This window comes from Mastomys coucha, unplaced genomic scaffold (assembly GCF_008632895.1).
Source record: "Mastomys coucha isolate ucsf_1 unplaced genomic scaffold, UCSF_Mcou_1 pScaffold13, whole genome shotgun sequence".
Classification (NCBI taxonomy): Eukaryota; Metazoa; Chordata; class Mammalia; order Rodentia; family Muridae; genus Mastomys; species Mastomys coucha.
The window spans coordinates 9,063,980-9,091,067 of NW_022196895.1; the positions used below are offsets into that span (position 1 = coordinate 9,063,980).

The following is a 27,088-nucleotide window of genomic DNA, read 5'->3' on the forward strand; positions in this document are numbered from 1 at the left end:
TACCTGGACATCTAAAGGATTTTCCCCAACGTACCTTCTCTGCTAACCGCGGAGTGCACCACGGTTTGGTTGGTGTGGTTTGGATGTATATTTTCTGCCGCTGCTAATTCAGCGAACTCTTAATTCCAGACTCAGTAGCTGTAGAGGCAAGGTAGAAGAATGGGCCAAAAGATCAACGCCCGCCTGGGAACTGGAAACGTCTTTGACGAAAGTTTTACTGGCTGAGACAGTTTCCTGCAATCCTCTTAGAAGCTTGAGTATTTGGAGAGCACACGGGGAGGTTGATTTCTGACCTGGCTATTAGGACAGTCAGAGGAACTCCCCTGGTCTTTTGGATTTGGGGAGCCCGGGAATGTTTGCCGCCCACAATATCCACGCCTGACATTTCCTGATCCTGTGGGTGCCAGCAACAGCGGCAGGTTCCGCAACCCCGAGCCGCGCCCACGCGGCGGGCTCAGCGCGTGGACAGAGGGGCGCGGCCCAGGGCGCCGCCCACTCCCGGGGCTGCCCAGGCGCGCAGAGTGGCAGCCTCCTGCTCCGCAGTGCCACCCCGGGCACAGGCAGGAGACCCAGCGCCACGGGATGGCGGTGGCTCTGGGCTGGGCACCGCGATCCTCACCGCTGCTGCTGCTCACTCTACCGCTGCTGCTGTTGCTGAGGATGTCGCCCTGCTGGAGCGTGGTGGCCCAGGACCATCCGGTGGCCAAGCTCAGCCTTCACCCACCCTACTTCAACCTGGCCCAGGCGGCGAGGATCTGGGCCACCGCCACCTGCGGGGAACGGGGCCCGGAGGTCTCAAGGCCTCGGCCTGAGCTTTTCTGCAAATTGGTGGGCGGCCCCACTGCACAGGGCAGCGGCCACACCATCCAGGTATGGTCCCCCACGGATAGCAGGGATTGGGTTGAGAGTGGTGATTAGCTCTCTCCATGGGCCAATCACTAAGGCCAAAGGATGGGTCTTCTTTTCCGAACTGGATCTAATGGTCTCAAGTGACTGGGATTGAGCTGTCCCGAGGCCAGACTGGCTGTGACCTGGGTGCCTTGCTCTTGGTATGAGCCTATGAGAGCACTGCCTTGGTCACACACCACTATAGGTGGGTGGGGTGGGCAAAGCGAGGGTGAGTGAAAGTTGTGGTCAGTTTCCAGCTTGTAGAAGAGGAAGTCCAAGGCTTTGTAGCAAAATCTCCATCCCCCCATGGCATCTAGCCATCCCAGGACAGATCCTGGGTTTCAGTGGTGGCTGTCTGTCAGATTTCATTTTTGCAACCTTATGCCTAAGGAGAGTTCGGTAATATTTCCACTTATATCCTTGCTGCTGCTTCACTGTCAGCAAAAAAGATTCTCCTGATGGGCCAGCACGCAGTTCTGCGGGCTAATGAGACCTTCACTGGGTAGAAACTCTGGCAGGGAACACCTGGCAGGAATGAGGTGCATGAGGTTGCTCCAGCTTAATCAGCACCTGGTGGTGTGCCAGGCCCTCACACTGGAGCCTCATCTTGAGCCGGGAGGCACTCAAAGAAGTCCAAGAAACAACATTTGACCCCAGGATGGATGTGAGCGTTTGAGTCAAGTCCTAAGTCCAAATTCTCTACTCCAAGCTATCCTTCCTCCTAGAAGTCCCGCTGAGGAGAGGCAGTGCTGCAGGAAGTGGAAGTAAGTTTGGAGTGTCTGGGTTAGTGTGTTAGACAGTCTAGACTGGCACCACCATAAATGACAGGTAGTTGGACATGCCATGTGGTAGATGCGAGTTTATTTATAAATTATAGGCACGTGAGCATGCTAATATACTGTGCATATTTCTTTCCATGGAAAGAAAACTGAAAAGATAAATCAATGATAAAAACATTTTTATCATATAGTGTAAATATGCAAAAAGGGAAATAAAAAGAAGACAACCACGATGAGGATAGTTTTCACTTTCCCCAACAGGCTCCACATGGTTTTGCTTTAATTATTTGTTATTAGACATGTATAGAAATGTAATTATGGAATTCTTCCTGACACATTTATTTTGTTACCTGTTGCTCAATGATGACAAGTTGCTCTTCCAGATTGCGCATCTGAAAGATCCCTAAAATGATGTGGGCTCATGCTGAGGTTAGAGTCCTGTGGTAGGTGCTTGCCTAGCATACAGGAGGCCCTACGGCCCTCCTACTACTCATCACAATCAGCAGTCTGGGCTGCAAAGGCATGATGGTACTCAGCTGGAGTCTCAGCACCAGCAAGCCTGGAGCAGGAAGACTGAGGACTTGAGGTTAGCCTGGGCTCCATGTCTTGTTGCTTCTCTGTCCTTCCTTCTGTCTCCTGGCTTTTCTTTTTCCTCCCCACCTTCAGCCACTTTCCTCCCCTTTCTCCTTTCTTTTGTAGTTTAGGCTGGGTGAGCAATGTCCTGGGCCAGTTACCGTTGTGTTTGGAAGCACTGAATTACAGTACTGTACCACAGGCTAAAGCAAGTTTTTCACTTGAAAAAAAATCTGGATGGTGACAGAGGAGCCCTACCAAGTGAGTGTTTGACAGGCTTCTTGCTGTCTGCACTCATGAAATCCCTCAGAGCACGATCCCCGCCCCCATCCCCAGTAAAACTGGGGCTGGTCACGGCTCCCCTTTCATACTGGAGCCAATATTTTCTACCATGGAAAACCACCTGTTTTAATGTTTCAGACAATCTGTTCAAAAAGCACTGGTGGTTTTCTTTTGGAAAAAAATATTAGAATACATTAGAAAAATTTGTTTCACCTTTAAGTAAATGAGAATATGAGACTTTTAAAGTTAATGAGCCTCTGGCTTTGCCACAACAAGAGAGGCATACGTTCCCAAACGTTGTCTTTCAGAATGCTTTTTCCTCCATGAGGCACATATTTCCTTAGAAAAGTGTTTACTTTCCCACATACCATTGATATAAGATGCCTACTTTGATAAAATAGAGGCTCTGCCTTTATTGGTCTGTAAATGTCACTTCATATCTACTAGATCCCTGCTGGCACCAAGTTGTCATCCCAGAGAGAGTCAGCAAGCTTAAAATGTTTGGGGGAAATCCATGTAATTCTTCCCAAAAGCATTTTACTATTGTGTATTAATTGTCAAGACAATGAGCTTTAGTTTTCACTCCTGCAAATCACATCCATATGCTGACCACCTGCCTTTCTCTCCCCTCCCCCAGCCCCCTCTCTGAATAGTTCACCTTTTACTTTCCTGACTTTTCTTAAAATTTAGATTCACACCGGGTGGTGGCGGGCGCACGCCTTTAAGCCCAGCACTTGGGAGGCAGAGGCAGGGGGATTTCTGAGTTCGAGGCCAGCCTGGTCTACAGAGTGAGTTCCAGGATAGCCAGAGCTACACAGAGAAACCCTGTCTCGAAAAACAAAAAACCCAAAACAAAACAAAACAAAAATTTAGATTTATACATGAAGGAGAATGTGGGAGATTTTCCTTCTTAGTCTGACTCAGTTTTTTTTGGGGGGGGGATGGTCTCTAGCTCTATCCATTATTTGGATAATATGAGCTTTGTGTTGTTGTTGTTGTTGTTGTTGTTATTTGAGAATCACACATCACACACCTTAATCACACCTTCCAGTTTTCCCATGTCCATCCCCCCTTGTAACTCTCCCTCCTTAAGATCCTCCCCCCAAAAACGGAAAAAGCAAGTTCATTTTGTGTTGTCCATATACTCACTGGAGCGTGGTCAAATTCCTAGTGGCCAGCCTACCAGTGAGGATGAGTCTTTCTCCACTTGTGTCACCCCAGGAGCCATCGACTGAGCAGAGCCATGTGGTAGCTGGTAAGGGGCAGGGCCAGCTCTCCTGCTTCACACCACTATGGTCTCCTTCAGGGCTTCTCAACCTTCCTAATTCTGTGACCCCTTAATACAGTTGTTGTGGTGACCTCTAATCATAAAATTATTTTTGTTGCTACTTCATAACTAATTTTGCTACTGTTATGACTCATAATGTAAATACCTGTGTTTTCTGATGGTCTTTAGTGAAAGAGTCTTCTGATGGTGACCCTGTGAAAGAGTTGTTCAATCCCCAAAGAGGTCACAATCCAGAGGCTGAGAACTGACTCTCTGCTGTGTATATTTACCACACTTTCTTCATCCACTCATCTGTTGTGGACACCGAGGATATTCCATACCCTGGCTATTGTAGGCATGTGAACATCCACATAGATGGACATGCAGGGCTTTCTGTTGTACACTAACTTTGTCTCCTTTGAGTACATACCCTGGACCTATAGTTGCAGTATATAGTGGTTTTATTTATTCCTGATTTAAAGAGTCTCTATTCCAGTTGCCATAGTGGTTGCACTGGTTAACAAGGACTTCTCGTTCTGTTTTCATGGTACCCATGTTGACTGGGATGAGATGGACTCTCAGTGAGTTTAGATTTGCGTTTTCAGACAAAGGATGTCAAACACTTTCTCATCTATTTATTGGCTATTTGTTATTTGGGGAAGTATCTCCTCAGTTTGTCTATTAGTTCAGGTGATTAGTGTTTTAAATTATTTATTTAATCCTAGATATTAATCCTGTATGGTTGAATAGCTGGTGAAAATTCTCTCCCATTCTGTATATGCCCTTTCACTATGTTAGTTGTTTCCTGGGATGTGTAGAGGCTTTTTAACTGTGCACAATCCCATCATCATGCTTGCTCTTACTGTCTGGCCCATTGGATCTCATTTAGTCATGGCTCATCCCTGCATCTTACGTGCGTGCATCTTACGTGTATGCATCTTACGTGCATCTTATGTGCTAGTATAATCTGAGGTGTGGTGTTGTGATATCTCCTGCACTGCTTTTTTTTTTAAATTAGGATTGCTATGGATGTTCAAGTGCGTGTGTGTGTGTGTGTGTGTGTGTGTGTGTGTGTCTGTGTTCATGTGAGCGCGCACACATGCAAGCATGTTTTCATATATAATTATTTCTAATTCTGTGAAAAGATGTCATTGGGATTCTGATAGGGACCACACTGACTCACTAGATGGCTCTGATAGCATAGAAATAGTATTTGTTCTTCTTACCCACTAGCATGAGCATTCTCTCCCTCTTCTGGTGTCCTCTTGGTTTCTTTCTTTGGAGTTGCACAGTTTTCACTGCAAAGGTCTCTCACCTCTCTGCTTATGTTTATCCCAAGGGACTTTGTAGGCTTTTGTGAATGAGACTATTCTCATGATTTATTTCTCAGTATATTAATTAATGATATATAAAAAGCTACTGATTTTATATCTTGATTTTTTTATACTGTTGCTTTGCTAAATTTGTCAGGTCTAGAAGGTTTTTGGTAGACTCTTCTAAGTATAGGATCATATCATTTGCAAATAGAAATAATTTGACATCTTCCTCTCTCATCTGTAGACCATTTTGTTTATTTGTTTATTTGTTTATTAAGTGCCTCATTGAAGAAAACATTAACAGTGGACATCCTTGTCTTGGTCCTGATCTTAGACAAGTGATTTGAGTTCCCCCTCCAGCTACGATGCTGGCTTCTAGGCGATGCTGTTTAGCATTTCTTATGCTAAGTCACAGAACTTCTGTGTGCTTCCTTCAGAGCCTTTGTCATGAAGAGAAGTTGATTTTTGTCGGGTGATTTCGTGCGTCTGTCTCGATGCTCATGAGCATTGTGTCTGGATCATTATGTGCATTGTTACTAATTCTGTTTGGGGCTGTGTTTTATTTACCACTTTGCATTTGTTGAGCCATCCTTGCACCCCTAGAATGCAACCAACATTATATCATGGTGTGTGGATTTTTTAAGTGATTGTTGGATTTAGTCTGCAAACATTTTGTTGAACTCTTTTTTTTTTTTGCATTAACTTTCACCAAGAGCATTGGTCAATGGTTTTCTCTTGTCAACTGTCATCCTCATTTGACTTAGGTATCAGAGTGACAGTGGCTTCATAGCTGACACTAGAAGAATGCTTTCCCTTCCTATTTTATGGGCTAGAATGAGGATTATTGATATTAGTTAAGATTAGTGAATATTCTTGATCCTCACCTTTTCTTTGTTGAGAGACTTATTACTGAATTGGTATTTGTATTTGATATATTTAAGTTTTTTTTTTTTGAAAAAAAAAACTTAATTATAAAACTCTAATCTTGGGGATTAGCGAGATGGCCCAGCTGTTACGCACTTAGGGCTCTTCCAGAGGACCAGGGTTTGGTTCCCAGAACCCACATGGTGGCTCCCAGCCATTATCACCATGGCTGTGTCTATTGTGTCTAGCGATGTTTGTTTTATGAGTTGGATACAACAATATTTGGTGCGTATAATGATCATGACCTTCTGATGTTTGGAGTGACTCTGCCTCTTCTATTATTGTTGTCTGCTTTGTTGGATATGACTGTAGAGCGGCAGTTGCTTGCTTCTGCACACTGGCTGCGTGGATATCGTTTTGTATCCTTTCACTCTGTATATGTCTTTGCTGCTGTGTTTCTTCAGGTAACCAGAGACCCTTGGACTTTGGATTAATGCCATGGCTCAGTGCTAAAAGGAGTTGCTGTCAAGACTGGCACCCTGAGTTTGATCCCTGGTACTACACGGTATAAGAACAGAACTAACTCTCACTAGTTGACCTCTGACTTTCATATGTGCACTGTAGCATGTGCACCTCTCTCTACATATACAAATATACTTAATAATTTCTTTCTTTCTTTTTTTTTTTTTTTTAGAAAATAGTTGTCTCATTTTTGTTAATCCACTGTACTGGCTGATTTTGTGTGTCAACTTGACACAAGCTGGAGTTATCACAGAGAAAGGAGCTTCAGTTGAGAAAGATGCCTCCATGAGATCCGGTGTAAGGCATTTTCTCAATTAGTGATCAAGGGAGGAGGGCCCCTTGTGGGCGGTGCCATCCCTAGGCTGGAAGTCTTGGGCTCTATAAGAAAGTAGGCTGAGCAAGCCAGGGGAAACAAGGAACATCCCTCCATGGCCTCTGCATCAGCTCCTGCTTCCTGACTTGCTTGAGTTCCAGTCCTGACTTCCTTTGGTGATGAACAGCAATGTGGAAGTGTAAGCTGAATAAACCCTTTCCTCCCCAACTTGCTTCTTGGTCAAGATGTTTGTGCAGGAATAGAAACCCTGACTAAGATATCCACTCAGAGGTCTATGCCTTTTAATTTGATAATTAAGACTATAATCAGAATTAGAATGAAAATGTGTGTGCTAATTTCTCTCATTTTGTTGCTTTTATGCTATTTGGTTTTTCCCTAATTCTTATTAGATTACAGTTCATCATTCTGGGGAAGTCAGGCAGGAATTTGAAGCAGCTAGTCACATTCAAGAGTCCAGAGCAGAGAAAGAAGGAATGCATGCATGCTTCCTACTCATCTCACCTTCTTCACTCCTATAGAATCCAAGATGGACTTAGGGAATGGTGCTGCTCATAGTGGGCCACGTCTTCCCACCTCGGTTACTGTAATCAAGATAACCCCCACAGACATGCCTAGAGGCCAGCTTGATCTAGACCATTCCTCACTGAGTCTGTCTTCCCAGACGATTCCAGGTTCTGTCAAAGTTGACACTTGCTATCTAACCATCATAGGAACTAACATTTCCTAAAGCAGCAGCTTGAAAATGGCTCCTGATACTGCATCTCACTTGTACACTGAGACAAGTCATTATGCGATCTCTAAATCAGGTATAGGCTTCCTTTTCTGTCTGTCTCTGCATGGGTTTTCCAGGTTGCCTTCCTTTGCTCTTTCTGTCCCTGTGTCCCTTCACCAGGCAGCCAGGCCACTGGGCTCTGCACAACTGTGTTCTCTCACCCTCTGTCCCATAAGCAGTCTCGGGGTCTCTCAGTGACCCTCTGTCTACCCTTCAGTGTGTCCTTCAGTCACTAGTTTTCATGAAATAATGGGAACGTGCTGCCTGCTCCTTTGGATCCGCCATCTTGGCTCCTGGCCTTCAGGGCATTTTTAGTGCTTCAGCAGGAGATAACTGTGAGCCCTGCATCAGCCAGGGACATAGGCTCATGTTTCCCTTCTCATTCCAGTCCAAACTTGCATGTTTTCTGCTGTTTAGGGGGAGAGAATCCGTGTTTCATTTGGCCAGGTTATGTGTCATGGTTATACACTAGGTTCTACTCTCTCTCCCAGACACGCCAAACCATTAAAAGCAATCTGACTTGGGGACTAGGGGAGGACCCCTATGACAATCCGCATATTAAAGATTAGCAAAACTGAGTTCTTCCCTCTAAATTAAAATAACTATCAACTGTAGCTTAAGTATTAAATTCTTGAGTGCACTAGATTGCTTGCCACACCAGCGTTGAAGAGAATCGTTCCAGTTATGGGTAGAGCAGGTTATGGAGTGAAAATTTCACCACAGAGATCCTTAACTGCGGCTCTCCCCAGATTTGCCCACAGAGAGCCACTGAATGCTCCCCAAGTGGCAGTGTTGGTGATGGGCCGGTTGGCCCTGTTGTCTGGTTACCCAGACCCTTCCTGGTTTCATTGGGTTTTTTAAGCCAGGCCAGGATGCATGGGCTATCACTCCCAGACAGAGTAGGAGGTGGCTTCTCAAGCTCACTCAGCACATTGTGGCTGTAGGTCAGGGCACAACTTCATAAAGGCTCCTCAGTTTGGTGATAAGCTGTGTTGGGTATTTTCCTCCACAAACAAAAAGGAACTGAAGTTGCTTTCTGCCCCAACAGTTGAGGGGCACAGGAAAGTGGATTGCTTGCTGGTAGGAAGGAAGCCTGCTTGGAGGAGGAGAAAAAGCTGAACTCTGGAGGATGGACTACTGGTCACGCTCCCCCAGTGTGGGCAGTAATTTGCATGAATTTGTCTTCCAGATCATGAAGGGTGGCTGCGCACAGGTGGGGAAGGACAGAGACTATGATTAATCCATTGTTGGTATCTGAGTGATGCTGGACTTGCCCCTGCTTATGTACAGCTAGAGACTGGAAGCAGAGGGTTAAGCAAAGCAGCTCTGGTTCCTAGACCTTTCTAAAAATAAGTTTGTGAGGCCAGTCAAGATTTAGAATTTCACGCCAAAAGGATCCGCAAAAATTAAAGTTACAGAAATGAGCAAAGGTCATTTCTGAAAATAGAACCTGGCTCCATGGCTTTTTTGGTAGTGTATCTATAACAGGGATGCTGTTTTAATGGTAGTCCCAGTCAACAGGCAGGATGATTTATAATTCTGAGTAGTGTTCCTGTGGGAACGTCATTCATTGTGCTTTTCCTGGCCCTAAAGATCCCATTAAGCAGGTTTCAGATTCTCGCTGTTACACAGATTCCTGAATCTTTGTTTTGAGAGATTTCTTTGATCCAAGGGTTCCATCCATGCTTTATCACAAAGCCTGCAGCACAGCAAGAACTTAGAAACTGTTGACAGTTGATGGGGACAGAGTTAAATGATGTCCAGCAGTTAACCTGACAGGTGTATTGGCTTTGCGTGTTCCCTTAGCTGCAGAACCTGGGGATGTTACATACTGGACAACAGCAATGATAAAAATGGGAATTGGAGATGTATATTGAAAATACAGCCTCGAGTCCAGGGGCTGAGATAGTTCAGTGGTTAAACACACGATGTTTTTCCAGAGGACCCAGGTTCACATCAATTTCAGGTGGGTGATGCCGCTAGCCACTGTGGCACCTGCTCTCCTGTGCGCATATACATATAGCCATACATCCTACATATACGATTTAAAATAATTTAAAAAAATCTTTATAAGAAGCAAAAGAAAATGTGACCTAAGAGTTTAGGCTAGCTTGGCATAAACACGACAATTGTCAGGGATGAAGTGCATATTCGCCAGAGATGCTGAATTTGTACAATGACAGGTCCACATGCCCTTTATCTAGCCCTGTACCCCACAATGGCTCCTATAGAGACCTTGCATTTGACTTGGATGACAGTGACATGTGCATGCACACACAGGCATGGATAAGTGTGGTTGTGCTTGTTATTTGTTATAAGTCACAGCCGAGTTTCAGCTGTGTGTATAATTTGGTGCCAATGGCCATAAACAGGAAACTGAGTCACACCATGATTCTGTTTATAGAACTATTGTGAAAGAGAATCATTTGTCAATAGGGCCTTTCCTTTCATTCACATAAAATCCTTGAGTGGGGGCTGGGGAGTTTAAGACATTTACTATGTCCATCTTGTAACAATTACTAATGATAAAATTATTTTGACAATTCAGACAAATGTCCTATATATTAAAGGTGACTAATAGCTTTAATTTATTTTATATTTATGAGTGTTTTGCCTGCATACATGTTTGTGTGCCACATATATGCCTGGTGCCCACAGAGGCCGGACGTGAGCATCAGATTCTGTGGGCCTGGAGTTACAGATGATGGTGAGCCATCATGGGGGCACTAGTAATTGAACCCCTGTGCTCTGGAAGAATGTTCTTAATTTTCCCATGCTTGTAGACCTCAGTCAGGTTTCAGGAATGAAGGCCCATGTACAAGCACACAGATGGAGAGGACACATAGGTGTTTTCCTTGGTGAGTAGACTTGACGGACCATGAAGGTGCATGCTCCCCATACCAGACCAACAGCCATTTCAGCTTGTTCCTGGGCAAATCTCATGGAGTTAATGCACCTTTGGGACTGCCTAAGCTACAAATGTCCAGTCCTTGAATGAGCACATTGCCTTCATGCTCTGAATTACTATTGCCATTGAGAATTGGGATCAACTAATCTGAGAGAAAAAAAACCTACAGCCACAGAGGAGAAGCCCAAAGATGCTGTTCATTGAAGCCCCTCACTTGTACGATGGTGTCTCAAACTGTTTCAGAATGTCGAGTGAAGTGGAAGCTTATGGTTTCTTTGGAAAGTCAGTTGTGTCGGATGATATTTCGCTGAGGCAAACACGTGAAGGGGTGTTTTCCTGAAGCAGACACAAGTGAGAGGAAGTTTCACTAAAGTAGACACACGAAGGAACTTTTCGCTGAAGCAGACATAGGCGAAAGGATGTTTTGCTAAAGCAAGCATGTATAAGTACAAAGGATTCTTTGCTAATGAAGCATGTATTGCGTCACCTTACATAGAATAGCTGAGTTCCATTTGTCATGACTCCATAAAGAAAAACATACCAAAAAAGTTATGTTGGTGTTCTGGAGGCTTCTTGGCACTTGTGCGGACTTGGGCCGATTGGCAGAGTGATGTCAGCTGATACACACTCACCGGGAGTTTTGCTAAGACAGACTCATGTAGTGTTTTGCTGAGGCAAGACCCATGGGAGAGCATGTGATGTTTGTTACATGCGAGGGCACATAAATAGGATGCGATGGACAGTGTTGGAGGCTTGCTTGCAGAGCTAGCTTTGCAATGCTTCTAGGTATCATGTCTTTGCTGATCTTTACTTCAGGTGAAAGAGACACAGCAGACCTGTCTCTGTCAGGTTGTGCCACTGTTTGCTATCCCAGCACTACTCAACTGGACTGCTGCTATGTTCTCTAAGTGTTTGCTAGTGGATTGAGCTGCTGCTGCTGACTTCTGTGAACTGAACTGCTGATTTCCTGACAATGCAGATGGGATTTGTTCCAAAGATCAATTTCTAAACAAGTTCATTGCCTGTATCCTAATAACCTTTCTTTTCTACTACGTCTGGTGGGTGGTGGGCTAGAAAAGCATTTAAGAACCCATAGTAAAAGTAGGTTTTGAAAAACTGAAGCCTACAGTTGCCTCTCGGTGTGGTGTCTCTACTCCACATATGAAAACTACATATCTTTTTCCAGTTTTTGAAACATGAGTCTTTCCCCACAGTTTTAGTGAAGTATAATTTAAACTCTATAGAATATATCTATTACGATCTTTTAGGCTGCATCATGTAAATAACTTAGCTTCAAATTCCAGTTATGCATAGGTTGCTGTGGGGTTTTGAACAGATTTGAGTTCTGAAAAAGCTGACTTTAGCAATTAATTGCTTATTAATTCAGTGGGGGTGGGAGCAGATCCTGGGAGTCTCCCACTCCCTTGTTTTTGATGACTCCCCACATTTCCTTAAGACTTCATTAGTCTCTGGTATCACATGCTTCAGGGAGGGTAGCCCTGGAATCAACTGATTCTTCAAGGGTTTATTGAGTGTGACATTTGGAAACCAAGGGCTGGTGTTTTGTCTCCTGGTCAGTCCTGATGTGCCCTTGTTTCCAGGCCCTTTCAGTGGTCAGGACTGGGGTAAAGTTAACAGCTGCTCCTCTCTGCATTCGAGATGCAGTCAGTGTTTGATGATTGGTTTTACATCCCATGGCCTCACTGTGGTTCTTTTTATAGACTCTCTGGGAGTTTTCACAAACAGAGGCATGTTTTTCTCCTTCCCACATAAGTAGTGAACTCTCTGAGCTGAGCACACAGCTTCCCAGTCCTAGGCTGACTCCTTTGTAGTGTTCCAAGATGTTGAGGTGTTTCATGAAGTGCAGAGACAGTTCCTAGGTAAGACTTCCAGATGGTAAGCTTATTTGTCACAGTAGTCATGTAAAAGTTTTATGTAAAATTCTTTTACTTTATATTACTGTGTGTGTGTGTGTGTGTGTGTGTGTGTGTGTGTGTGTGTGTGTGTGTGACTGTGTGTGTTTGGCGGGCTTGCATGCATGTCCATGTATGTATTTTCATGCTGGAGGTAACAGGAGTCAGTTATTATTATTATCTTCTACCATGTGGGTGGAACATGTTAGTGATTAGTTCAGATACAACTTGTATCTGAAATCTAAAGGATATATTTTGCATAAGATAAAATGGCATTTGGGGGATTAATTTTTAAAGCTAAGTTATGTGGCAATAATACATTTCTTCAGATCACAAGTTAGATCTGGTTGTCATTTAGGTATTTCTGGGTCTATTTGCCCACTGAGGAAAGGGTTTATTAAATGGTCCCCGAGTAGTTTAAACCAGGGTCTAAATGCAAGGGCCTGCCTGTGGTTATGGCATGTGTACAAAAGGCTGCAGAGAGCCAGAATCTACTTGGGCAGGGCTGCATCTGCAGAAGGCCTTTGCCTGCTTTGCAAGAAAGAGCTTCCAGGGCACTGACTAGAATTAGAATTCTCTTGCCAACAGGGTGGAAACTGCCTTAGGGAAGCCAGCTCACTGAGCCCCACGTGTCCTAGTTTTCATCCTTGTAAGCATTGCAATCTCTCAGTGAGGTTCACTTGTTCAGAAAATGCACGTGGAATTAATGAAGGGATGCTAGTTAGAGAGACACGGCTTTTCAGTGACTGCGTTCACCTTGCGAAGTGAGGGAGAAGCTGGTTCCGTTACTCTGATGCTATCATTTTCCTGTACAAAGTTTATAGGATGGCACCAGGTAAAGGGCAGATGGTAAGGGACAGGCTGTCCCTGCTTCATGCACGACTGTAATGCAACACACCCCAGTGCAGCACTGGGTGATACTAGGCACTGGCTGACCGCACCTCATATATGTTGACCTCTTGCTTTTAAAAAGTGTGTGTGTGTGTGTGTGTGTGTGTGCCACTGAGAATGTGTGGTAAGCATTCAACTGTGCATGCAAGCCAGTAAAACACACACACACACACACACACACACACACACACACACACACACACACACCCCTAACGTAATACCGCGGTACACAGTCCTCTCCTTCCACCTTCACATGAATTCTGGGGTGGAACGTAGGCTGCCAGGTTTACACAGGTTGCACCTTTATCTATTGAGCCACCCCGCTTATCACTGTGCTGACCACTTGATCGCCACAGCCATTTCCCAAAATTTATGAAGGAGCTTTGCTGGACACGCCCGTTTTACTAAAAAAGGATTCTGGAGCACAGAGAAGTGAAGCCCCATGTCTAAGACTACCCAGCAAGCATGCAGTAAAGCCATGGTTCAAACCCCAGTAACTAAGGGTGAAGCGTCTGCGAGATACCCACTGTGCTGTGCGCCACCTTTGCGCTCCAGCTGAGCTTTGCACCATCCAGCTGGTCGCACATCACCTTGGAGCTGTTTCTAGTCGAATCTCCTTCGTGTTAGCTCCTGAGTTCCCTGAGGGTGCGACTGCTTCTTCCTGCTCCGCTCTTTCTTGTGGCAGCTTGTCTTAGGTGCAGTGTTCAAAGGGCGATGCCAACCTAGAAGTCTCCTGCCAGAACAACACAGTTTCAACAAGCTGTGTGTGCGGTTTTTGTTTTTTTTTGGAAGGCAGATGTTTCATGAACTTTCCCTGGAGGGCACCATTGACAGACCAAATGACTCCACCCCAGTCTAGTCTGAGTTTACTAGATCTGCTTAGAGAGCACACATGTGATAGCCCCTAAGGAAACACCCCACTGCAGAGTCTCACCCCAGCAGAGATGACGGCCTCCTCACGGCTGCAGGGATGGACCCTTCCATCAGTTCGCCTTCCACCTCTGTGTGCTTCACACCTGCTGATGTCATACCCCGAGGCCACATGCAGAAAGGAGCAGTAGGAACCTGAGATGAGGGTCTGATGGCCTCCTCACACCCTTCTTCCAAGGGGGAACAGTACCAGACCTGACATTCTGGATTCTCACACCTGCTCCTTTGAAGACGGTGATGTCACAGGGGTGGCCTTGGCATGTTAGGCTTCAAAGCAGAGGTTCTTGGTATGTCAGTGAAGATGGATGTCTAGGGCTGGGCTTCTGGAAGCTGGAGAAGGCACAGAAGGAGCCTTTCCCAACAGATTTCAGGGGGAGCACAGATCTGTAGACATCTTGAGTCTGGGCCTCTCATGTCCAGAAGGAGCCTGTGAGGGCTTTTCTATATAGCTACTGTGGCTACTACTGCAGTGGTTTTTCTGACTGGGATGCAAGGGTTCTGTCTTTAAGGGAGAGCAGAAGATGGGGGCAGGGCGCTGTGTGAGGCCCTTGGGGTAGAGCAGAGGCCACTTTAAAAAAAAAAAAAGACTACTGATTACTTTTTATAATCAGACTACTACAGATGTGGTTCTTAAACAGAGTGAGGAGAGACTGTGGCTGAATAGATGGTAGGTATCATAGATATCGGGGGTCTTCTCTATAGACTGGCACAGAGCGAGGGTTCAGGCCTATTTGGATTAGTTCACAAAAACACCTGTGCAGCAGCCTGGGCCCTCTGTTTGGAGGTTGTTTGGCTGAGGCACCTCACACACACCTCTGTCAAGACTTCCTTTGTGCAGGAGTAAATCAGTTTGCTGCCAAAAGGAGTCCAGACCCGAACCTCAAACAATGGGCTTTGGTTTTCCATGGGTCTGGAGGCTCGGAGTGTTGTAGGGTGAGTTCTTCTCAGGTCTCACCCCCTGGCAGTGATGTTTGGGACCCGATTTAGTTGACAAATGTCTGAGGTGAGTCTCCCACTCCTTAGGTTTTGTTGTTGTTGCTGTTGTTTTTGCCAAATTCACTTTTTAGTTTTCTGCTCCTACTTTCTTCTGCTTCCCTTGTGGGCCATAAGAAGGTTCATAAAATGCGTTTTGGGGCATCTTTGCCAGTGAGGCAACTCCTCCTGTTACCTGACCTTTGCCTGGTGCTATTCCATGGAGGAGCAGTGGAAATGCAGGCACCAGAACCCCTTTTTGTTTTAGCCTCTTGCCCACATGGTCATGGAATAGAAATAGTCATAGTGGTTGACTTCATTGCCCCAACTGACTGCATTAACACCTGGTCTTTTGAGATGATCCTATACTATATAGATCTGTACTATATGGCATAATGCTTGTGGATGCATTTATGTGCACTATTCATTTGCTTCTGTATTTAATAAATATTTACTGTTACCTTTTGAGAACCAGATGTGTGGGATGGTCATAACAGGAGAAGGCAGGGATGGCCCCTGAACTAATGTACTCTGGGCAGGTGGTGACCAGTGAGAAATCAGAATGAACACAGGTCATTGCTGAGCTGGACGAAGGCAGAGGAGTCCACAGGAAGGCCGATGGTAGAAACCTAGGACACAAAGGGGAATCGGATGTAGGGTGAGAAAGTAAGTTCTAGGTGGAGGAACAACGGAGGCCCTTGTGGTGGGAATACGTTCTATGTTTCCTAGGAACTCAGCCCCAGATGGGATGTATCTGAACATTATCCTAAGTGAGACTTGCGTAAGCTCTCCAAGATTTCCCAACACCTCATCCTGGCTTTGTGTGCATTTGTATTCTTCCTGGTCTTTGAAAGAATTTAATTAATGATGAGCCTGAAGCTGGATGAATGGGAGCATTGAGGGACTGTAGACAATGGGAACGTAAATCAGAAAAGAGTATTGTATAAGATTAAAGCAGGAACTGGAGATGGAGCAGGGAGGAGGCTGACTTGAGGGTCTGACTGTCCCCAAGGATGGTGTCAGGCTCTTAGCAGGCCAATGGCTGACATTCCAATGAGTAGTCCACTAGGCAGACCCACTGCCGTCAGGCCAGGCTTCCAGCCGAGGATAAAAAAGAGGGACCCAGGTTTGAGGCAGCAAGTACACAGGCCCAGGAAAACCTTTTTGAATGAAAAAAGAACTATATAGAGAAAGTATGCTGTAACCAGGAAATTACTATGTTTTTGTTTGTTTGTTTTGCTTTGCTTTTTTCTTTCCTTTCTGATTTGACCTTAATTAGTTTGGACTTCCATTACTGTGAAGAGAGACTATAAAAATGGCAACTCTTATAAAAAAAAACATTTAATTGGGACTGGCTTACAGTTCAGAGGTTCAGTCAGTTATTGTCATGGTGGGAGCATTATAGCAGGCAGGCAGGCAGAGCAGACAGGTAGAGCAGGCAGGTAGAGCAGGCAGGCAGGCAGAGCAGGCAGAGCAGGCAGGCAGAGCAGGCGGGCAGGCAGGCAGAGCGGGCAGGCAGAGCGGGCAGGCAGAGCAGGCAGAGCAGGCACAGTGCTAGAGGAGCTGAGAGTTCTTCATCTGGATTCCCAGGCAGCAGGAAGAGAATGAGACTCTGGGCCTGGCTGGAGTATCTGAAATCTCAAAGCCCATCCCCCAGTGACATACTTCCCCTAACAAGGCTGCACCTCCTTTTTTTTTTTAAATTGATTTAAGTTTTATTGCATTGTGATGAGAAAAGATACATAATTTCAATTTATCTGAATTTGATAACATTTAAAAATATATTTTAAGTCAATGGAATTACATCACATTCTTCTTTCTCCTTTGTACCCCAACTCCTCCCAGAGACCCTCCTTTCAATACTTGCCATACCTTTCGTTTTTTTATTTTATTATATTCTTTAAAATATTGTAATAATAAAAATGAGTATTATAAAAGTTGTTTGATATAAAACAACAATCAATTGAACAGTCTTATGTAGATGTTTGCCTACAGCAATACTGAAAGTACATGTTTTTCTCAATATAAATTTTAAATAACTCCAAACATATTAATTGTATGATATTTTAAAATAATATATCACTATTAGTTTTTTTGAATGGACATAAATAGATAAAGTCTTTTTGTTTGTTTGTTTGTTTGTTTATTTGTTTTGTTTTTTGTAGAGCTTACAATCTTGGCTCTTACTGTGGTACAAAGCCAAAACAATCTTTAGACATTGGCGTTCATTGTAATAAGGCTGTACTTCAATGTCCCTCACATCATCAAAGGATTTTACCTCCACAGTAGCTAAGCTAAGAGTTGACAGTTCTGCTGCACCAATGAATGAATTGTAGGCACAATTTTTGGATACAGATTTCCTGCTATGGTCGAAGCTATTTGTCTTGAGTAATTGTTTTCATTCTTAGCCCACAGGGAGCAGGTTACATTCATTTAAGAAATGGTATATGTAATAAGATGGTCTATCCATAAAGTCATTCACTAACTGTTTCAATGAACAATGGTTCTGTTTGGAGGATGGCACAGACATTAGGTAAGGGTAAGAGTCTGGTTCATTGGCTGTGATGATTTTGAAAAGCATTCATCTCAGAGAAAGGGTAACTTATAAAGTCCTCTTCTTCAAAGCTGATACAATAATTATAAATATCAAGCAAAGTATTCAGTCTCACTCTTTGTTGTTCTCTTCCAAGCCACTTCCCAAATTAATTGTTTATGTTTCTTTTGACTGTATAAATAATTTTGAAATATGTAAGCTGCTCTGAAAACCATGTATAGTGTAAAAACATCAAACAAACAATCCTATTAATAGAGGCTGAGATAGGAAAAGCATGATTTCAAGACCATTATGTGGTACACAGCAAGACACTGTCATGTACAAACAAGCAGGAAGTGTACATGGATTGTACAATATTGGACCTATTTCTCCAATTACCAAATTAGAAAGACCACTGGATGACAGTCAACAAATTTCTAATTCCTCATATTTTTGAATTTCAATTGATTAGGATATGTTGGTGTATTAGTCAGGGTTCTCTAGAGTCACAGAACTTATGGTAGTCTCTATGTAGTAAAGGAATTTGTTGATGACTTACAGTCTGTAGTCCAACTCCCAACAATGGTCAGCAGCAGCTGTGAATGGAAGTCCAAGAATCTAGCAGTTGCTCAGTCCCACAAGGCAAGCAGGCAAAGCAGAGCTGAGCCTTCCAGTGTTCTTATATAGGTCTCCAGCAAAAGGTGTGGCCCAGATTAAAGGTGTGTGCTACCACACCTTTAATCCCAGATGACCTTGAATTTGTAGATCTTCCTACCTTAATCTTCTGGGATTCAGAGCCACTATGCCTCAAGATCTCCATGCCAAGATTCAGGTTGGAAACTTCTAACTCTCAGCCTCCAGATTAGGACCACAGGTGAACCTTCTAATTCTGGATTGTAGTTCATTTCAGATATAGTCAAGTTGACAACCAGGAATAGCCACTACAGTTGGTAATGTAAAATTTCATATTAAGAGATATTAAGGAAAAGTGATTGTTATTTCCTGTTATTTTTGTTCTTAGAGGTGGAATTAGGTTTCTGTGGGTTTGTTGAAAGATTACTTTCTTGCTTCTTCTAGGGTGTAGTTTTGCTCCTTATGTTGGTGTTTTCCGTCTATTATCTTTTGTAGGGCTGGATTTGTGAATAGATATTGTATAAATTTGGGTTTGTCATGGAATATCTTGTTTTCTCCATCTATGGTAATTGAGAATTTTGCTGGGTATAGTAACCTGGGCTGGCATTTGTGTTCTTGTAGGGTCTGTATGACATCTGCCCAGGATCTTCTAGCTTTCATAGTCTCTGGTGAGAAGTCTGCCGTAATTCTGATAGGCCTGCCTTTATATTTTACTTGACATTTTTCCTTTACTGCTTTTAAAATTCGTTCTTTCTTTCTTTCTTTCTTTTTTTGTTTAGTACATTTGGTGTTTTGATTATTATGCGATAGGAGAAATTTCTTTTCTGGTCTAGTCTATTTGGAGTTCTGTAGGCTTCTTGTATGTTCATGGGCATCTCTTTTTTTAGGTTAGGGAAGTTTTCTTCTATAATTTTGTTGAAGATATTTACTGGTCCATTACATTGGGAGTCTTCACTCTCTTCTATACCAGTTATCCTGAGGTTTGGTCTTCTCATTGTGTCCTGGATTTCCTGGATGTTTTGGGTTAGGAGCTTTTTGCCTTTTGCATTTTCTTTGACTGTTGTGCCAATGTTTTCTATGGTGTCTTCTGCCCCTGAGATTCTCTCTTCTATCTCTTGTATGCTGTTGGTGATACTTGCATCTATGACTGCTGAATTCTTTCCTAGGTTTTCTATCCCCAGAGTTATCTCCTTTGTGATTTCTTTATTGTTTCTATTTCCATTTTTAGATCCTGGATGGTTTTGTTCATTTCCTCTACCTGTTTAATTGTGTTTTCCTGTAGTTCTTTAAGGGATTTTTGTGTTTCCTCTTTAAGGGCTTCTAGCTGTTTACCTGTGTTCTCCTGCATTTCTTTGAGGGAATTATTTATGTCCTTCTTAAAGTCCAGTATCATCATCATGAGAAGTGATTTTAAATCTGAATCTTGCATTTCTGGTGTGATGGTGTGTCCAGGACTTGCTATGGTGGGAGAATTGGGTTCTGATGATGCCAAGTATCCTTGGTTTCTGTTGCTTATGTTGTTACGCTTGCCTCCAGTCATCAGGTTATCTCTAGTGCTGCCTGCCCTGGTTATATCTGACTGGAGCCTGTCCTTCCTGTGATCCTGGTTGTGTCAGAACTCTTCAGAGTCAAACTTTCTTAGTGATCCTGGGATTCTGGGATCCTGGGCCCATTACAGCAACTAGGAGTAGAGCTTCCTCTAGGTGTTGTTGGACTGGCTGCAGAGTTTGTGCCCAAGGTCTGCTTAGGGCACTGGTCCAGACAAAACAGGAGGAACCCATGCCACTGGACTGACAGAGTTCCTGTGTGCCTGGGTCCTACTCATCCCAGTGACTCCCAGTGTTGGGACAGATGTGTCCTCCTCACCTCTGATCCTATCAAGGCTGCACCTCCTAATAGTGCTACTCTTTATGAGCCTATGGGGGCCATTTAAACCACCACAAGAAGTTAGCATCTGAGAGGTCTTGGGGACCAGGGAGATCTGGGGTGAGTGTGAGAGGCACTTCCCAGCCAGTGCAGCCAATGGAGAAGAAAGGAGGAGAGTTGTTCTAGAGAACCCGAAGAAGTGAAACAGGAAGGTTTGCACAGTGGCACAGAAAGCAGGTCTAGAGTAGTTAGGCTGAACTCTAACTGGTGACCTTAGCGACAGGACATCTGTAAGATCCAGTTCATCCCAAATGGAAACTATCACTAAACTACAAATTAACATGTTGCTGAATAGTGCATGCTGCTTAGCTTATTAATCATGTCAATGAATATTGACTGCTTGCCTTGTGCCAGGTACCCAACTCTAGGTTTATGGTTCTGAACAAAGCCTCTGACCTCAGGGCATTTACAATCCAAGAAGTATCAAACTTCTTAGAAATGTGAATGGTTAGTGATTGGATAGGACACAAACAGGTAAGAGAGTACAACATACCTACTCCTTGCTAGGGGAAATCTCCCTGAAAAGAGTCTGAAGTTGTGTGCAGTGTGTTTCTTGGAGACAGAATAGCATGTGTAAAGGCCCTGAGGCAGAGAAAGGTTCTGGGCCATGGAAAAAGTAGGAAGTGAGTTGCTGTTGGAGGGAGGTACAGTTGTTTATGTAAAGGTTTGGGACAGGCCATAGAGACAGGATGTGGGCCCATGGAACACAGGTGGCCTCTCCATAGCTATAGGAGAGAAGGCAGGCATAGTGGGCTCAGCACAGCTGCAGGGAAGTTATGGCTTAAGAGCAAAGCAAGTTAAATAAGCTCATGCACTGAGAAGAGAGAGAACACAGGGAAGCAGGGAGGGTGTGTGCAGCAATAACTCCAAGGCAACCGAGAGGGCAAAAGCGTCTTAGCACCTAAGGCTGCTCAATCAGGAAATCTAAACACATCTTTGTGTACCTGGCTGAGTCAGAATGCCTCGTCCCAGAATCCATGTCCTCCAGCCACATACAGACTGAGGAATCAACCCTAGGGACCCTGTATCCTACTGTCTTCTCTTTCCTCCCCTTCTCCAGTGCCCAGCCTGTGTCATCCCTTCCTGGGTTCCTCACTTGACTCCTCCACTTGGACAGACTGCTCCTTCTCTGTTTTTTTGACTCCCCAGTGATTGTCCCTACCTTACAGATTTATCTAGGAATGCAAACTATGTCCGTGTAGAGTGCCAGGTGTCCACCTGGCTTGTAGACACTTCCTACTGCCTTATTGTTACCAATGCAGTGGCTCTGTGACCATGGCCGTCTCAGATGTCTATACGGTACCTGTGCATCAGTCATGTTACCTTTGCACTTTTCAGACTTATGAGCAGAAAAATAATTGGTGGTGCACTCAAACAATTCTGACTTTTGCTTTCACCGGAGATGTTGGTTCTGTAAGGCCCATGCAGGATGCTGGAGTCTGCATTTTCAATAAGCACTCAATTGGTTCCAGTGTCCTGCTCATATACCTGAGCAGGGTGCTTCATCTACAGCATCACATCTAACCCTGATAAGCACAGTAGAAAGCTGGCAGGACCAACACACTTAAATAAAAGGGAAACAAAGCTTACCCGGGCTAAGTAATTCCATTAAAGCTCCACAGTATTGCAGGAGTCAGGATGCTATGGTTTGGATCTAAAAGCACCTCCACCTGCTATGGTCTGGATCAAAAATCCCTCTGAAGGTATGGCTTGCTGCCAGGTGGTGGGTTCTAGGGAAATGGGTAGGTCATGGTGGGCTATTCAGAGGTGATGTTCCTGGTTTAGGACTCCACTGATGGAGAGGTTCTTAGGGTTGTACTCTTACGGACTGATTGTACTAGTTGCTTTTCTTGTTGCTGTTACAAAGTATCTGACCAAGCAAACAAATGAACAAATCAAGCCTGGAGGGAAGGACCGAGGCAAGGAAGGGTTTATTTTTGCTTTACAGTTTGAGGGTATGACATCATGGTGGGGAAAGCACTGGTGGCAAACATGAGGTGGCTTGCCACTGTGTGCCAGTCAGGAAGCAGAAAAAGATGAATGGTGGCTCTCAGTTTGCTTTCTCCTTTTTATCTAGTCTAAGATCCTGGCTCATGGAATGGTGCTATTCACAGTTAGAGTATACCGTTAAACGATTTCCCTAGAAGACAAGACACAAATGTCTATTCATCACAGACAGGAACTGACGACAGACCAGAGCAGAACAGTCATATCCCTAAAGTTCACAGTGATGAGCCAATGAGTTTGCTGGAGTTCTGAGTATGGGTGAGGGGGTCACTTACACAATCAGGGAAAACTCATGAGCAGCTGTGTCACCGAAGATCCACTCTAACACTGGTGACAATCCGTGCGAGCTACAAGCACCACCCTAATTACACTCTACAACTCCATCACAGACACATCCAGAGACTTGTTGCCTAGGAGACATAGAACCTGTCAAGTTGTCAATCACATTCACCACTATAAGGATTCATCTCGTTCCCAGCCATTTCTTTCTCCCTGCTGCATGCACCTCTTGACTTCCTGGTCGCCAAGAGGCGAATGGTTTTGCTTTCTACCACAAGCTTTATTCCTCCGTGTCTCAGGCCCAAAGAGTTGGGACCAGGCGCACATGGACTGAGACCCCAAAATGGTGAGCCACAACTTTCCCTCCTGTAGGTGATTTTCTCTGGTGTTCTGCCATAGCTACAAGAAAGCTCACTGACACATCTGTTCTACTCCAAAATACAGACCTCTGAAATGACCCAGAAAGAGCCCGACCCCCACCACCCCACCTGGAATTTAGACTACATGCACATAGCTTTTGAATCACACATTTGCATACACTTGTTTATTTTTCTTAGTTTTCCTGAAGTACTTAGAACCAACAGTGAGTCCCTTGTTTTCTGTCATTCAAATCTTTATATCCAGGAGCATGGCACAGCTAGGACGTACTATTACAGCCCCTGGTGCTGTGAATCGTGCAGAGCCATGGTACCACGTACTCCGTGTGCTGTGAAGTCACCCCTCATTCCATACTGTGCAAACTTTCAGGAAAATGACCAAGTGCTTGCTTTAACAATTGTAACCACTCCTTTATGCCTCTCAAAGGGAACAGGATCTTTGCAAAGGGGCAGCCTTTGGTTTGGCATTGTCTCACACTGCAGAATATTCTCTACTTACGGCTGGCTTAGGTTTGAGCACTGGAGACACTGTAGCTTCGAGAGTCTTAGAGAATGATGAATTGGAGTGGAGCCCAGGCAGTGTGTGTGTATGGCATGTGATAAGGCTGTTGATGGATGAGTGTGGTTAGATGTTCCTCTTGCCAGGATTTCTGTGCCTGATATGTACCTGTAAACTGCTGCCAGGCAGGACTCCTTTCTGAGCTGGGCCTCTGTGCACATCTGGCAATGGCAGGTACTTGGAGAACAGTGTAATTGCTCTTGCAACGCCGACCCACATTGCATCCAACTCAGAGACAGACCTCTTTGATGGAGCTGCAGAGTGCCTCAGCCAGGGAAAAGTCTTGGGCTGTGTGTAGTATCTCTGTGCAGGCCCTGGTCCCAGCATGTCCTGGCTGTGTGGCTTCAGGGGAGGCATCGCAACATTTTGTTCCTTCAGTTTTCTATCTTCAGGGTTCATGTGCTTTGTTACAAACCCCAGAGTGTTGTGGATGCCAAGCCGGTATGTTGTGGCTCGGTGCTTCATGTCTCCCACACGTCCATGCCATCTTGCTTCTAGCATTTTCTAGGGAAGTGTGATGGTCAAACGACTTCTCTGGTCTCTCAGCCACTTCTTTCAAAGGCAGATCTAACCATTAGTGTTATCTTTCTGATTTCACTCCAGTTCCAATGCTTTTGATTTTTGAGCAATTTTAGTAAATTGAGCAAAGGAATCAATGTTCAAGCAGAAAAATGAAAGTTCTGTGGGAGTACTGTTGGAATCAGGACCATTGGTGGCTGTGTTATGAAGTCAATGAAGACTATGACATACCAGAGGCTATTTAGCCTAAGGAAACCATCAAGAGTGTTGGAAGCTAGCAGAGACTAGAGTCCCATCCTTCTGAAGAAGACGCTGGTGCCGAGGCACTGCGGGAATGCTGGCTTATCTCCTGTGAACCTCCTATGCTGGAGCATTATACTGCATGGCTATTTATTTGGACAGTCCCTTCTTTCTTTAAAAAAAAAAAAAAAGGATTAATTGTTCCCTCTTTCCTTTCTGCCACCACCGTGCCATTAGACTGAGGAAGACCCAGAAACCCCGGGGCCATGTGAGCCATAGCCACGGCTGCATCCGTAAGTACCACAAACACCCAGAAGGCTGTGGGAATGCTGGAGGTGTGCATCACCACAGGATCAGCTTTGACAAATATCATCCAGGTTACTTTGAGAAAGTTGGTATGAGGCATTACCACTTGAAGAGGAACTAGAGATTTTGCCCAACAGTCAACCTGGATAAATTGTGGATGATGGTCAGCGAGCAGACACGGGTCAGTGCAGCAAAAACAAGACTGGAGCTGCTCCCATCACTGATGATGTTGGATCAGGCTACTACAGAGTTCCGGGCAAGGGAAGGCTCCCTAAGCAACCTGTCATTGTGAAGGCCAAATTCTTCCGCAGAAGAGCTGAAGAGATTAAGGGTGTTGGGGGTGCTTGTGTTCTGGTGGCTTAAAAGTCACTCTGGAAGTTAATTAAATGCTAACATTAAAAAAAAAGGTGGATTAATTATATTTTATTTATGTGTGTGGCTCTCCCCACCCTGTGTGTGTGTGTATGTGTATGTGTGTGTGTGTGTGTGTGTGTGTGTGTGTGTGTGTGATAGTTTAATAGTACAATAAACATGCATGAACTTGCTACCAAAACCAAAAGTCAAGCCTAAATGGTAACCGGTGGACAGCATTTGTCCCCATGTGGAAGCACGTGTCCCCCGTTTCTACCGTCTTCAGTCATGAGCAAACCACCATCCTGAGTTCTTTATTATTACTTGTTCCCCTCATTTCCTTCTTTCTTTTGTTTTGTTTTGCTTTCTTTCTTGAGTCAGGGTCTCATTGTGCAGCCAAGGGTGGCCTCAAACTCACGATGCATGTGCCACAGCCTCCCGAGTCCTGGGATTACAGGCATATGTCCCCATACTTGGCAGTTTATTGAAAAAAAGAGTATTTTATTATATCCATGTGTATTTTCTAAGGGATGTTGTATTTTAGTATGTGGGTGTCTTGCTGAACATGTCCATTTATTTGTTGTTTACACAGCCACCTATGATGTGACCATGCCATTCTTGAATTGCCTGCTTTCTTGTAGCCACACAGTTAGGTTAGTCTCAGGGTTTTGCTCTTGTGAAGAAGCTGCAATACATAGTCTTGCACGTGATACCATCAAATATGAGCAAGCTATTCTTCCTGAGTTATGAACATTCCTTGAAAAAAGATGTAAAAGGCCTTTTCTCCTCCCCAGGGCCAATTCTGTGACTACTGCAATTCTGAGGATTCCAGGAAGGCACATCCAGCCATCCATGCGATTGATGGATCTGAACGGTGGTGGCAAAGCCCTCCTCTCTCCTCCGGCACTCAGTACAACAAAGTCAACCTCACCTTGGATCTGGGTCAGGTGAGTGTTGCTTTTGGTTGGAACGAGGATATTGGTTTGGATCTCTGTTTTTGTGATTTCTGACAGACAGAAATAAACATTAGTTTTAATCCATTTATTGATTTCAATCCTTGAAATAGATATTTGCTCCCTGTAAAGCCCAGGCCTATGTAAGTCTCAATGCAGATCCCCAACCTTGTCTTGGCTCAGTTGGTAAAGTGCTTACTACACAAATACGAGGACCTATGTTTAGTCTTCTAGGATCTACATAAAAAGCCAGACATGGTGGCAGGCTGTAATCCCAGGGTTGTAGAGGTGGAGAGGGGAATCCCCAGGGTTTGCTAGCCAGCCTGCCTGGTCAGCCAGCTCCAGGTCCAGTGAGAGACATAGCCTCAAAAAGTTAAGATGGAGAGGGGTTAAGGAACAGACAGAGCATTGACCTCTGGCCTCCACACACAAGAGCACATATGTGTATACACACCCTCACACATATACCTACATGCATACACGCATGTAAACACACACAAATCTATAGATGTGAATAGTTACATTATAAAAATATTCTTTATTATTAATTTAATTGTGGCATAATGCAAATATAAACTGTATCGTGTTCACCATCTAAGTGTATTGTTCAGTGACATTTGATAGATTGACATTGTTGAGCAAACACCATCCCCACCTTCTGGAGTCTTCATCTCCTTGTCATGTAAGGCTGAAACTCCACACCTAGTCAGCTCTATCCCCTTGTCTCCCTCACTCTGGGCAACCATTGTGTTATTTTCTGGGAACCAATGTCTCTAGGAATGCCATGTAAGTGAATCCTATAACATTTGCCTTTTTATGGCTAACTTACGTTCATGAACCTACGCTTTCAGGAGTCAGACACTTTGTATTATACGTCAGTATTTCCCCCTCTTCCAGGCCAAATGAATAGAATTCCATGTATTTTTATCCACCTTTGTGTGTTCCCATTGATGCCCATTTGGCTTACTTCCAGCTTTGAGCTATTGTGAACAGTGCCGTCAAACATATGGGTGTGGTCATTATATTTTTATTGCATTCATTTTCCTGGAAATCCTGGTTCACAGAATACTGAATACCATAATTTGGGGCCTTATTTGGCCAACAGGTCACAGGGAGGCAAGCCTGAGGTCTATTCTTCTGTGTAGGCTACGAAGGTCCCAAGATGGCTGCCTCTGGTACATATACAAAGGTCAA

At 44.3% G+C, this 27,088-nt stretch overlaps 1 protein-coding gene and 1 pseudogene across 1 annotated transcript in view; both read left to right on the forward strand.

Annotated features, from left to right (window-relative positions):
- The first annotated feature begins 500 nt into the window (after nt 1-500).
- Lama3 (laminin subunit alpha 3) overlaps nt 501-27,088 on the forward strand; it is a 234,943-nt gene continuing 208,355 nt past the window's right edge. Inside the window, exons 1-2 of the mRNA XM_031364992.1 lie at nt 501-870; nt 25,736-25,888. Of these exons, the coding sequence (XP_031220852.1) occupies nt 583-870; nt 25,736-25,888 (441 nt within the window). The 5' untranslated portion in view covers nt 501-582. The remainder of the gene's footprint in view (nt 871-25,735; nt 25,889-27,088) is intronic.
- LOC116086853 lies at nt 23,956-24,953 on the forward strand (annotated as a pseudogene).